Source organism: Canis lupus, chromosome 18, assembly GCF_011100685.1.
Source record: "Canis lupus familiaris isolate Mischka breed German Shepherd chromosome 18, alternate assembly UU_Cfam_GSD_1.0, whole genome shotgun sequence".
Classification (NCBI taxonomy): domain Eukaryota; kingdom Metazoa; phylum Chordata; class Mammalia; order Carnivora; family Canidae; genus Canis; species Canis lupus.
In genome coordinates this window covers 53216073-53229111 of record NC_049239.1, presented here as the reverse complement: position 1 = coordinate 53229111, position 13039 = coordinate 53216073, and the positions used below count along the sequence as shown (strand labels likewise).

Here is a 13039-nt window from a genome sequence, read left to right as displayed (position 1 = left end):
ACCTGACCCTGGGTGGACATGCCCTGTGTGGCTCTGACACCTTTTTTGGGATTACTTTGGGCTCTGTGCTGGCATCGGGCTGGGCTTGGGGACGACAGGGGACAAAACCATGTGAGGGGTGCTTGGCACTGGTTGGGCTGTGACAGGTGGCTGGGGGCTGAGGCGCTCTCACAGATCCACCCCAAGGAGGTTCGGTCAGGAAGGCGCCACCGTCCCTGCCACGGGGGTGGGGGTGTGGGTGGGGGTGTGGGGGGTGTGTGTGGGTGCGGCTGGATCCAGTGCCCTGTCAGCGCCCCCTGCAGGCCCCCCTGGGTGGGCGCCGCCCAGAGCCAAGGTCCTCAGGGTGCCTGAGCCCCAGGCCCTCACCTGCCAAGGCAAGGCCCACCGAGTGAGGGGTGCTGGGCCGAGGCTGTTAGGGCAGCACCTGGACAGGGGCGTCAAGGGACCCCCACGTCCTCTCCCCTGGAGTCATCAGGCACCAGCGAGTTGAGCTCTTTACCAAATACCTCACTTCCGCCGCCGGCTAAGAATCAGGGGGAGCTCCTGGGAGCGCCCGTGTGCCCCTCAGCACCCCTCGGGGGCCCGGGCTCTGGTGGCTCGGCAGGCGCGCGGCTCGGGACGGTCCCTCCAGCGGGGCTCCAGGTCCTCCGGGCCCCAGGCCCGGCCCCCGCACGGGGTCCCCGAGCGCACAGCCCCGCGCGCCCGGGAGCCGCTGCCCTCGCCGCCCACCCGCGGCCCCGCGCGTCACGTTCCAGGCGCCTGACTCAGGCCGCGCGGGGCGGGGAGCGGGGAGCGGGGGGCGGGGGGCGGCGCCGGCGCCCGCGCCCGCCTCGGCCCCGGAGGCGGCACCAGGAAGCGCCCGCCCCGGCCGGAGCCGCCATGTAACCGGCGCCGCCCGGAGCAGAGCGGCGCGGGGCCCGGCGACCCGCACGCCATGGGGGACGAGGACGAGGACGAGGGCTGCGCTGTGGAGCTGCGGATCACCGAAGGTCGGGGGGCGGGCGGGGGGTGGCCCCGGGCGCGGGGCCGGGCGCGGCGGGGCGGGGAGGGGCATGCGCCGGCCGGGCTCACTCGCCCCCGGTGCCCACAGCCAACCTGACCGGGAACGAGGAGAAGGTGAGCGTCGAGAACTTCGAGCTGCTCAAGGTGCTGGGCACGGGAGGTGAGGACTCCGCACCCCCACAGGGCAGGTGTCCGGGGCCTGGCGCCCTGGGCCTGGCGGAGGCGCACCCGCCTGGGCCTGGGCCAGGCCTCCGGCAATGCCCCCCACCCTTTCCCGGCTCAGCCCGCCTTGGCTGCCCCGCCCTGCCGTGCCAGGGTTTGCATGCCCACTCCCGGGGACATGCCCACTCGCGCTGCTCCACATTGACTTTGCTCCTCCCTGCAAGGTCCTCCGGGATTTGCCAGCACCCTCCAGGGCTTGCAGCCCTCCCAAGTGATTTGCACACCTCCTCCCCCGTGCATATGGGAGTCTGGTCTCCTGCTTTGCTCACTCGCAGCTTTGCACACTCCCCGGCCTGGGTTTGCACATCCTTCCCCTGTCCACTTTGCACCCCCCCCCCCCCCCCCCCCGCATGTGTCTGATTGCCCCAGGTTTGCCCGTGATCTGCCCCTGCCTTGCACTGCAGGCCTCCTGGAGTTGCATACCTTCCAGCCTGGTTTGCATATCTCCTCCTTGGTTTTGTTGGCCCTCCTGGGCTGTGTGCAGCTTTTCCTTAGAATGTTCTGTCAGCTTTTTGCACACTTGCCTCTCACTCCAGCTCTTTACCCCAATTTGCACACCCTCTGGGTTGGCATCACCCCCACCAGTCTGCACCATCCTTCTGCTCACAGTCTCCCCTCCGCTCACTCACTGCTCCCACAGCCTACGGGAAGGTGTTCCTGGTGCGAAAAGCAGTCGGGCATGATGCAGGGAAGCTATATGCCATGAAGGTGCTGCGCAAGGCAGCGCTGGTACAGCGTGCCAAGACGCAGGAGCACACGCGCACCGAGCGCTCCGTGCTAGAACTGGTGCGCCAGGCCCCCTTCCTGGTTACGCTGCATTACGCCTTCCAGACCGATGCCAAGCTGCACCTCATCCTGGGTAAGGGCGGGCCCCTGCCGACCTTGGGGGCCACGGAGGCGGGTGGGGCTGCTCCATCAGGGTTGCTGCCCAACCTCTGTTCCACCCCCTAGACTATGTGAACGGAGGCGAGATGTTCACCCACCTCTACCAGCGCCAGCACTTCAAAGAGGCCGAAGTGCGCGTGTATGGGGGTGAGATTGTGCTGGCCCTAGAACACCTGCACAAGGTGGGTGAGGACCTGGCCACCCGGCTGTTGCCAGGGGAACTGGGTCCGGGCCTTGTAAGGGGCTTCCAAACACAGCAGCCTTGAGCTGCGCTCTCTCAGGCTTCCTGGGGGACTGGTGGTCCTGGTGGGGACTGGAGCCACTTCCCCGGGGGGCCTCCGGGAAGGAAGGCCTTAGTGCTGCCTGGGGAGGGATCTCTTCCCCTGCTACCTCCTCAAAGGGACTTTCCTCTGACAGGGAACTCGGGGCTACCTCCTGGGGCCATGCTCACAGAACTTCCTCAAATGGAGACCTCATGCCTTGGCTCCAAGGCCTTCTTAAAATGGGGCTCTTCACATAGGTTTTCCTCCCTCTGGGGCCTTGGGGCCTGTTCCCATGGTGTCCTCCTTCCTTGCTTTTACATCTTCAATGGCTTTTTCCCATCCTGGTCCCTGTGCCCACTCCTGTACTGGAGACCCCACCTGTAGGGGGCTCCCCTTATCCTGAGTGGGGTCTTGGTGCCTGGCCACCATAGCAGGTAGGGGCGTTGGGGAGGAAGGCTCAGTGCTCCTTTTGCTCTTGCCAGCTGGGTATCATCTATCGAGATCTGAAGCTGGAGAATGTGCTGCTTGACTCCGAGGGCCACATCGTACTCACAGACTTTGGGCTTAGCAAGGAGTTCCTGACGGAAGAGGTGAGCGAAGGGCAGTCTCTCTGCCTACTGCACCCCCATTCAAGCCTTCGCCTTCCTGTCCTCCTGCTCCATGCCAGGCTCTGCATTTCTTGCGGGGCAGAGGTAAACAGGTCTAGGTCCTGCCTTCAGGAGATTCCCTGTGTTCCAACCCTCACGAGTCCAGCGAGTCCTACTCCGAGCCTTGGGGACTGCTGGGTGTCCAAATGGATCCTCTTGCCCTCCCAGAAAGAACGAACCTTCTCCTTCTGTGGCACTATCGAGTACATGGCCCCCGAAATTATCCGCAGCAAGTCGGGTCATGGCAAGGTGGGTTAGCAGGGGAGTGGGTGGGGATTGAGGGTGGGGTGAGGCGGGTGTGGCCACGGGCCCTCACTCCCTGGCTCTACCCCATCAGGCTGTGGACTGGTGGAGTCTGGGCATCCTCCTCTTCGAGCTGCTGACGGGGGCCTCGCCCTTCACCCTGGAGGGCGAGAGGAACACGCAGGCAGAGGTCTCCCGGTGAGCGGGGCTGGACAAGGATGGGGGCAGGGAGAGTGAGGGGCCTGGGCAGGGTTGGGGAGGGGGCTCGCTGCCCCTGACGCCCCCCCAATCCTCCCAGACGGATCCTGAAGTGCTCCCCTCCCTTCCCCCCCCGGATCGGGCCCGTGGCACAGGACCTGCTGCAGCGGCTACTTTGCAAGGACCCCAAGAAGCGACTGGGTGCAGGGCCCCAGGGGGCACAGGAAGTCAAGAACCACCCCTTCTTCCAGGTAAGACTCCTGACTCTTCCCCCACGTGTCTCTGCACACCCCCAGAGTGGGCTATTGCCCTGGGTTGAGGGACACTGGAGGGATGGTCTGAGACCCACTGATTTCAACTGCTTTAGGAAAACCACCAGATAGCCAGTTTTTCTCCATCTCTCATGAAACTTGGTAGATGTGATCCTGGGGGAAAGAATTTTCCCAGGTTCATTGGCTGGCAGGGGCTTGAGGATGGCTTCCTCAGTCCCCTCACTGGGCAGGTTCAGAGAAGGGGCGTGACCTCTCCAGACTGTACAGGAAATAGTGTAGAGCTGGAGACACATTGCAGGTCAGTCCCCTCTTGGCTCACACCAGTACTAAAAGTCACACTTGCCACTCTCAGCACCCACCCAGGCATTTTGTTCTTTGTCCTCAGTACAGTCTTTGTGCCTGTGATTCAGATGGACAGTTGGTCAGTCACTGGGGTTTTCTTCACCTGTGAAGAGCACGCACAGGTTAGAGTGCAGTGCAGCGTGAATTCTGCTTCTTAGTGAGACCTCACTGGCTTGGGTGCTGTGCATGGCCAGCATTGTTGCCAGCAGGATCCTGTAATGGTGAACACCTGCTGTGTGTTGGCTCTTTGCTTGCATCATTTCATGTAACCTTTAGAACCATTTTGATGATTGCTGTCTTTCCACATGAGGAAACTGAAGTTCAGGGAGGTTAAGGAATTTGCCCAAGGTCACCCAGCCAGGAAGTGATGGAGCTCAGATCCACACCCAGGTCTGGCTGATTTGAAGCCCATGTCCTTAACTCGTGTGTTGCATTTACCTGTGGGCATTCGATTTGCCAGTTGTCTGGCATCGTAACAAAAGTGCTCATTTATGGGCACTTACCGTGGGCTGGGCACCTGGTTACCCTTGCTGTGAGTGCCATCTCCTTCTATCTTCTCACTGAGTGCCTGCCTGGAAGGTCCTTCGGAGATGCTTTCTGGGACAGGAATCTCAGTCTTCATAGTGAAGTTGTCCTTCTGTGGGGGAAGTGGCCGAGCAGTGTCAGTTTCTTGAAGTGAATTCCCTGAGCCACCCTGAGCACATGCCAGGCCCGGGGTACTGGGAATGGCTTGACCAACAGTAATACCGGAAGAGGCCCTAAGGTCTTCAGGGCCTGATACTCACAAGAAGTGTTCCCTGCAGTCCCCCTTCTCTCAAGACAGCCTCTTTGGTGATAGTAGTGCAGAGGTCCTGGTGCCAGATCCTGGGCCTTCAAGCCCAGATCAGGCCTCTTGGCTGCAAGTGACAAGAAGTCCAACTCAGAATGGTGATATCCCTGGAATAAGTTTGGCTGCTAAGAATAGAGGTCGGAGTGAACAGTGGCTTAAAGATAGAGCTTTATGTATGTATGTATGTATGTATTTTCTGACATAGTAGGCTTGGCAGGCCAGGGCTGCTGTGGTGTTTTCATGAATACAAGCCCCTTTCTTCTTCTTCTTTTTTTTAAAGATTTTTTAATTTATTCATGAGGGACACACAGAGAGAGACAGAGACATAGGCAGAGCGAGAAGCAGGCTCCATGCAGGGATCCCAGTGCAGGACTTGATCCCAAGATCTGGGATCATACCCTGAGCTGAAGGCAGATGCTCAACCACTGAGCCACCCAGGAGTCTCTGGTCCCAGGGTTGCCTTGTGATCCAAAATGGCTGCTGAAGTGCTTGCCATTTAGGCTGTCATCTGGGCAGAAATCAGGAGCAAAAAGGAGGGGAAGGGCAAACTGGGCACGTGCCAGCTGTTCACCCTCCTCTTTTTTTTTTTTAAATATTTTTATTTATTCATGAGAGAGAGAGAGAGGGAGAGAGAGGCAGAGACACAGGCAGAGGGAGAAGAAAATTGCTGTCTCTGGCAGTTCTTTCTTTCTTCCTTTCTTTTTTTTTTAAAGATTTATTTATTTATTTATTTATTTATTCATTCATTCATTCATTCATTCATTCATTCATTCATGAGAGACAGAGACAGAAAGAGAGGCAGAGACACAGGCAGAGGGAGAAGCAGGCTCCATTCAGGGAGCCCAACGTGGGATTTGATCCCAGGTCTCCAGGATCAAGCCCTGGGCCGAAGGCAGGTGCTAAACCACTGAGCCACCCAGGGATACCCTCTTTCTTTTTTTTTTTTAAGATTTTATTTATTTATTCATGAGAGACACAGAGAGAGGCAGAGACCCAGGCAGAGGGAGAAACAGGTCTCCAGGATCACGCCCTGGGCTGAAGGTGGCGCTAAACCGCTGAGCTACCTGGGCTGCCCTGTTCACCCTCCTCTTGAGGTTCTTTCTCTGGATTCTCATAATTTTTGCTTGCAGGTCATCATGGGTCACACTGAAGTGCAAGGAAGTTCATAAAATAATGGTTTTTAGTTGCATACATTGCTTTCTGTAATAATATCGGGGCTATGGTACTAAGGAAGATGGGGAGTATGGAAGTTGGGGAGGCCACAAACAGGTTCTGCCACCATAGATGAAACATAAAAAAGCATGTTTTAGCTCCCGTAAGTGAAAAGTCCAAGGAAAAGTGGTCTGACCTCAGGCAAGACTGCATCCAGGTGCTGGATTTATGTTAAGAATTTCTTTCTTTGTCTCTTGGTTTTTTTGCAGGAGGTCCCTAGTGGTTCCAGGCCCATGCCCTCTCAGATTTAAGTCCAGTTGGAGGAAGAGATTTGTTTTGCATGCCAGTGCTATCAAAAGTGTGGTAGAAATAAGGATTCTCTTATCAGAGGGAGAAAAACAAGCTGGGAAGGCCGGAAAACAGCTTTCCACTCAAATGCCATATAGACCCTTGCCTCACTGAGGAGCTGCCCAGTGAATGTGGCCCCCTGTGGCAGATGGGGGTTTTCATTTCCTACATTTCACTCCCAGTCTCTTATTCCATCTCTCCAGGGTCTGGATTGGGCCGCTCTGGCTGCCAGGAAAGTTCCAGCCCCATTCCGACCACAGATCCGCTCGGAGCTGGATGTAGGCAACTTTGCAGAGGAATTTACTCGGCTGGAGCCTGTATACTCACCCCCTGGCAGCCCCCCACCTGGGGACCCCCGCATCTTCCAGGTGAGTGAGAGCTCACAGAACCACAGGTGCCATGGAGACAGGATACTGCTGCCAGCCTTGGCCCAGGCTGACTCAGCAGGACTCAGCATCTCCCCTGTCCACTGGTGGGTACCTGGAGTTGTCTGGTGTACAGACTACCATGGCAGGCTATGTCTTTGAATTTCATAGTTTATCTTTAAATTTCATGTTAATTTCTCTTCCACTCCATATATCTTTATTGTTATATAAAGATATTGTTGTAACTATTCAGTTGCTTCAGTGGACAACTAGAAAGAGATGCCATGTTTATACTGTGGCTTTGTATGTCCCTTGACAAACCATTTCACATTTGTGGAAGCACAGGCCCCCTGCACTCAGTTTTAGAAGCTTAGGCCTGTTGCACAAGGCCAGACTCCTTTCCTTGGCATTCAAGGCTCTGCACAATGTGGTCCTTGCTCAGTGCCCCAGCTTCAGCGCTCACCATTATCCCACTTGGTGCTCTAGCACCTACAAACTGCTCAGAGGTTCCCAAACGCACGTCCGTGCCTTTGCACGTGCAATTCCCTCCACCTGGAGTACCTTCCCCACAGTTGCCCACCTGGCACGCTCCCCCTCACCTTTCAAGCCTCTTTGTGCAACGCTGCTCCTCTGTGAATTCTTCCCACTGCTCTGGTTCTGGGTTGCCCTTTCCTTGTGCACCAGTCCCCTGTAGATAGCACTTCCTTCTAAGCACTGTGTCTGGTTGTATCCTAACTGCGTTACTGAGACTGGTCTGGAAACTCCCAGAAAGTAGGGACTGTGTTTAATTTCTCTGTCCCTTTACCCAGTATGGCCCATAGGATCTGGCCTGTAGGATCTGGCCCATAAATATGAAATAAGAACAGGCCAATATCAAATGTAGATGGGTCCATTCTCTCTGAGGCTCTCCCAATGATGGCTGTGCTGGAACAACCCTCTACCCATTATCTCGCAGTTCTTTTTTTTTTTTTTTTTTTTTAAAGATTTGTTTATTTGCCGGGGTGGGCGGGGGGGGGGGTAGGAGCAGAGGCAGAAGGAGAGAGTCTCAAGCAGACTCCACGCTGAGTGCAGAGACTGATGGGGTGCTTGATCCTATGACCCTGAGATTATGGCCTGAGCCAAAACCAAAAAGTCTGATGCTTTACTGACTATGCCACCCAGGTACCCCCATTGTCTTGCAGTTCTGAAAAAGTTCTTTCTTGTGAATCAGTGGTTACTGTCATTCATTCATTTACTTTTTATTTAATTATTTAATTATTTTTTAAAAAAGATTTATTTTTAGAGAGACAGAGAGTGCAGGAGCCTAGGGGTGCATGGGGAGAGGGAGAGGGAGAGAGAATCTCCAGCAGACTCCCCACTGAGTGTGGAGCCTGCTGCGGGCCTTAATCCCACCACCCCAAGATCATGACCTGAACTGAAACCAAGAGTTGGACTCCCAACTGACTGAGTCACCCAGGCACCCCTCATTCATTCATTTAATGATTCAACAATATGTACTGAGTGCCTGCGGTGTGCCATTGATCTGGCCCTGGATCCTGGGGCCGGATCAATGAACCCAAATCCAAGCGTGGAGTCTTCATTCTTATGCAGTGGGTGCTGTGTTTTTAGGAGAAAACAACTTGTTAAACTTGCCCTTAGAATCCCTTGAATCGCCCCATTGTATTTCCTCAGTGCCCCCCTCCCCCTTGCAGAGGAGACCAATGTTTGGTTTGAGATGAAGGCATAAAGACCTTTTGTATTCAGTGGGTGGATTTGAATTCTCATAAACTAAGTGTGTGTGATGCCAGGCTGTGGCCCTTTCATGCATTGAATCCATCATTTTCTGGGTCACTACGTTGTGCTAGATGATGCCCTTGGCACTCGGGGTGGGGGGCAGTTTACTGTGATGAGAACTGTGGAGGCACAGACTGGTGGGGAAGCATGAACCCAAGTGATCACAGAACAAGGTAGAATGAAATGTCCACATACTTGTGTGCACCAGGATACCAAAGCTACATCCTCCGCCACCCACTAAGTCCAGGGTCTTCCCTCTGGTCCCTGCTCCTGACTGGTCGGGGCCTTCAGGGGCTCCATATGCAACTCCAGTCCCTATGCCCATAAGCTCCTGACGCTGCGCCTCCACTCCATAGGGGTACTCCTTCGTGGCGCCCTCTATCCTGTTTGATCATAACAACGCGGTGATGATGACGGATGTGCTGGAAGCGTCTGGCACTGGAGACCGGCCAGGCCGGGCAGCGGTGGCCAGGAGTGCCATGATGCAGGTGGGTTGGGCCAGGGTGGGAAGTTGATTGTCGCGGTCCTGGGCTCGGGTATTACAGACCTGGCTTCACCAGGCGCCCATAGTGTGACCTCCGTGAGGTTTGGAGCCTCTCTGAGGCGGCGCGCGGCGTGGCCGCAAGGTTCCCAGGTAGGATCCCTGATGTGTCCCCTTCGCCTCCAGGACTCGCCCTTCTTCCAGCAGTACGAACTGGACCTGCGGGAGCCCGCGCTGGGCCAGGGCAGCTTCTCCGTGTGTCGCCGCTGCCGCCAGCGCCAGAGCGGCCAGGAGTTCGCGGTCAAGATCCTCAGCCGCAGGTGGGCGGGGCCTTTCAAAGCCGGGAGGAAGGGGGGAGGGGCCCGAGGGCGGCCCGGCTGACCCCCCCTGTCTCGCCCCCAGGCTGGAGGCGAACACGCAGCGAGAAGTGGCCGCCCTACGTCTTTGCCAGTCGCACCCCAACGTGGTGAAGTTGCATGACGTGCATCACGACCAGGTGACGCTTTCTAGGGCTGGGGCACAACGCGGGGACTCAGAGGGCCAGGGTGGGGGGTGTGGCGGGTGGGGAGACGGGCCGGAGGGGGGTCTAGGGCTCCGTGGGCGGGGCCTGAGGGGGGCGGGAGCCCTAGGGGGTGTGGTGGGCGGGAGGCGGGCAGGAGGAGAGGGCTAGGGTAGCGTGGGCGGGGCCTGAGGACTGGGTAGGTAGGGGCGCTAGGGGTGTGGCAGGCGGGGAGGTGGGATTTGAGCGGGAGAGTCGGAAGGCGGAGCTGAGGATGGCCAAGGTAACAGAATTTGAGGAAGGCGTGGAGGGGGCCAGGATTTAAGGTAGCAGAGGGGCGGAGGCCCAGAAGGCTGTGCAGGTAGAACCTGCCGTCGGGCCTACGGGTGGTTTTTGGGGGTGGTCTTGAGTTCTGGGCTCGAATAGCGGTAGGGACTGGACTCGGGGCGTGACCTGGCCAGTGGGTGGAGCCCGGCCGGGTCCATAGGTCACCACCAGGTCCGGGGGACCGTGATCCAGGTGGTGACCTAGGCCCACCGCTCCGCCCGCAGCTGCACACGTATCTGGTGCTGGAGCTGCTGCGGGGCGGGGAGCTGCTGGAGCACATCCGCAAGAAGCGGCACTTCAGCGAGTCCGAAGCGAGCCAGATTCTGCGCAGCCTCGTGTCGGCCGTGAGCTTCATGCACGAGGAGGCGGGCGTGGTGCATCGCGACCTCAAGCCCGAGGTGGGCGCGGGGCTTGGGCAGGGCAGCGGGGGAGGGCTGAGGCGCAGAGGGCGGGTCTCTGACTGCCGCCCCGCTGCCCTCACAGAACATTCTGTACGCCGATGACACGCCCGGAGCCCCCGTGAAGATCATCGACTTTGGGTTTGCGCGGCTGCGCCCGCAGAGCCCCGCGGGGCCCATGCAGACGCCCTGCTTCACGCTGCAGTACGCAGCTCCCGAGCTGTTGGCGCAGCAGGGCTACGACGAATCCTGCGACCTCTGGAGCCTCGGCGTCATTCTGGTATGAGACGGGGTCCTCTGGAGGATTCGGGGTGCCTCCAGCGTGGGGTTAGAGGGCTTCCTGGTGCTGGCCAGCAGGGACGCCCCCGAGGTAGAGGACAGAGATCATCTTCCTGGGGGTGGCAGGATTCTGAGACTGGGTTTACAAGTCGTCCTAATAGAGAGGCACAGTTGCTCAGATGCCCGGGTCAGGGCACCCGAGTATTAGGGCTTGGAAGTCAGGGTTCAACATCACGCATGGGCCTGGTGGAGAGGGTGAATGGTTTTGTGGGTGGGCTCAGTCAGGCTCTTGGACTCTCTTGCTTGGCCCTACAGCCTGGACCCGTCTCTCTTTTCCTTACCTCTGCAGTACATGATGCTGTCGGGGCAGGTCCCCTTCCAGGGGGCCTCAGGCCAGGGCGGGCAGAGCCAGGCGGCAGAGATAATGTGCAAGATCCGTGAGGGCCGCTTCTCCCTTGATGGGGAAGCCTGGCAAGGCGTGTCTGAGGAGGCTAAGGAGCTGGTCCGAGGTGCGAAGCAGGGGTGGGGGGGTGAGGGGTGTCACAGGTCATGGTTGGGGGGGGGGCGGCCATGGGGTCATGATGAGGCACGGATCGCCAGTGGGTGAGATGTTTGGTCTCGGGACTGATAGGGGAGGAGAGTGGGGGTCGCGATCTCTCCGGGGCGCAGCCTCCGCACGCTGCCCCTTCTCAACCCTTCCCTGTCCTGCCTCCAGGGCTCCTGACGGTGGACCCGGCCAAGAGGCTGAAACTTGAGGGGCTGCGAGGCAGCTCGTGGCTGCAGGACGGCAGCGCGCGTTCCTCGCCCCCGCTCCGGACCCCCGACGTGCTGGAGTCCTCCGGGCCGGCGGTGCGCTCCGGGCTCAACGCCACCTTCATGGTGAGGGGCGGGGCCTGCGGGAGGCAGGGGTGGGGCGGGGGCTGGAGGGGTGGGGCCTCGGGGCCACGCCCCCAGCCCAGAAGGGGGAGGTGAAGCGAGTCCTGGCCCCGGGGGGATAGGCACCCTGAGCCTTGGGGAGGTCGGGAGCCAACGTGCCGTCGGCCTTGACCTAGTGGGATGGGGCCAAGCCTAGCCTCTTCCTCTTCTGGAAGTCGAGGCCCGGCCGGTGGTGGGGGGACCCTCACCTCCTCCTCTCTGCCAGGCCTTCAACCGGGGCAAGCGCGAGGGCTTCTTCCTGAAGAGCGTGGAGAACGCGCCACTGGCCAAGCGCCGGAAACAGAAGCTGCGGAGCGCCGCCACCTCCCGCCGCGTCTCCCCCGCGCCCTCCGCCCAGGGCAGGGCCCCCGCCGCCAAGGGAGCCCCTAGACGAGCGAACGGCCCCCTGCCGCCCTCCTAGCCCCCGCCACAGTGACCCCTCCTTCCCCCATAGGGGCTGTGACCTGGGAGCCTCCGGTATCGGCTCCGCCCCATCCCCAGGGATCGCCCTTCCCTCCCCCTCCCCCACCCCACTCCCAGACAGAGCAGAAGTATTTTTATAAGCAGAGAATTTTTTATGTCTTACCAGATAGAGTTAGAGATGCAGGGAGGGAGGGGCCTCTGCCAAGACACTGCTCCATCTGGCCCAAGGCACTCCCCCAGGGGCTGCTCCAGCCGGGAGGGGAAGGGCTCCTTCTCCCATTTCTTCTTCGCACTGAGTTGCCACTGGGAGAAACTGGGACCTCTCCCCTACTCTCCCCTGAGGCCCTGCCCTTGGGAGGGGGCACCCCTCCCGCTGTCACTTTATGGACTGTCTGTGCAATTATGTCCACCAAAGACCTGTGTTGGGGGGTTCAAGGAGAGGCCCTGGGGGACCCCTGAAGCATCTCTGCCTCACTTTATGTCACCTGCTTCTTCCCTGTTAGGGCTAAGGAAGGATGTAGGCGACCCTTTAAAGGGGAGGCCCCTTCCCTTCCTCCCCCCAGCCTCCCTTGGCATAGCTACCCCTGGCTGGGGGCAGGGCCTCAAGGGTCTGGGCTGGGCATCCACGGTCACTGCCTCAGCCCAAAGGCTGTGCCTTTGACTTTAAAATAAAAGTCCATCCAGTGCTGTGTGTGGCATCTGTGTGTGTGGGGGTGCAGAGGTCTTGGGGCAAAACAAATTTCCAGCCAAGAGGGTTTAGGGCCTCTGAGAAGAGGGACAGGACAGACCCTTCTGGGTAGGACCATACCCTTTGTCCTTGACTTTTGGCCCCAGCACCCAGCAGCAGGAGGGCCCACCAACCATCTTGGTTGTGTACTTGGACAACTCTGCCAGGTATCCTTTGGGATTCTCTTGGTTATAAGCAATAGAAGACCTAACCTGGACTTACCTGAGTGGGATTTTTAGGCTCTTACATGGTGCGGGGTAGACTCAGGCAAGGCCTGATCTGGACACAAACCTATGATCAGGACACAGCTTCTCAGTCTGACCCTCTTTTTTTTAAGGTTTTTTTTTTTTTTTTAAAGATTTTATTTATTTGTTCACGAGAGACACAGAGAGAGAGATAGAGGCAGAGACACGGGCAGAGGAAGAAGCAGGCTCCATGCAGGGAGCCCG

The 13039-nt window shown here is 58.5% G+C and overlaps 1 protein-coding gene across 6 annotated transcripts; it reads left to right on the top strand.

Annotated features, from left to right (window-relative positions):
* The first annotated feature begins 835 nt into the window (after positions 1–835).
* Positions 836–12550, top strand: RPS6KA4 (ribosomal protein S6 kinase A4). 6 transcript variants are annotated; one of them, XM_038564100.1, is made up of 17 exons: positions 836–989; positions 1091–1162; positions 1865–2083; positions 2176–2291; positions 2855–2962; positions 3121–3268; positions 3357–3460; positions 3616–3711; positions 6607–6771; positions 8898–9029; positions 9209–9342; positions 9425–9518; positions 10073–10246; positions 10332–10526; positions 10875–11034; positions 11241–11404; positions 11667–12550. In XM_038564100.1, exons 1-17 carry the CDS (start codon positions 935–937, stop codon positions 11859–11861), a joined length of 2331 nt encoding a protein of 776 aa, XP_038420028.1. In that variant the 5' UTR covers positions 836–934; the 3' UTR covers positions 11862–12550. The 6 variants fall into 6 exon arrangements, with proteins under 6 accessions (XP_038420028.1, XP_038420027.1, XP_038420031.1 ...); XM_038564099.1 differs by having other exon boundaries at positions 3092–3268; positions 3561–3711; XM_038564101.1 differs by having other exon boundaries at positions 837–989; positions 3188–3268; positions 3561–3711; positions 11667–11861.
* The last annotated feature ends 489 nt before the right edge of the window (positions 12551–13039 follow it).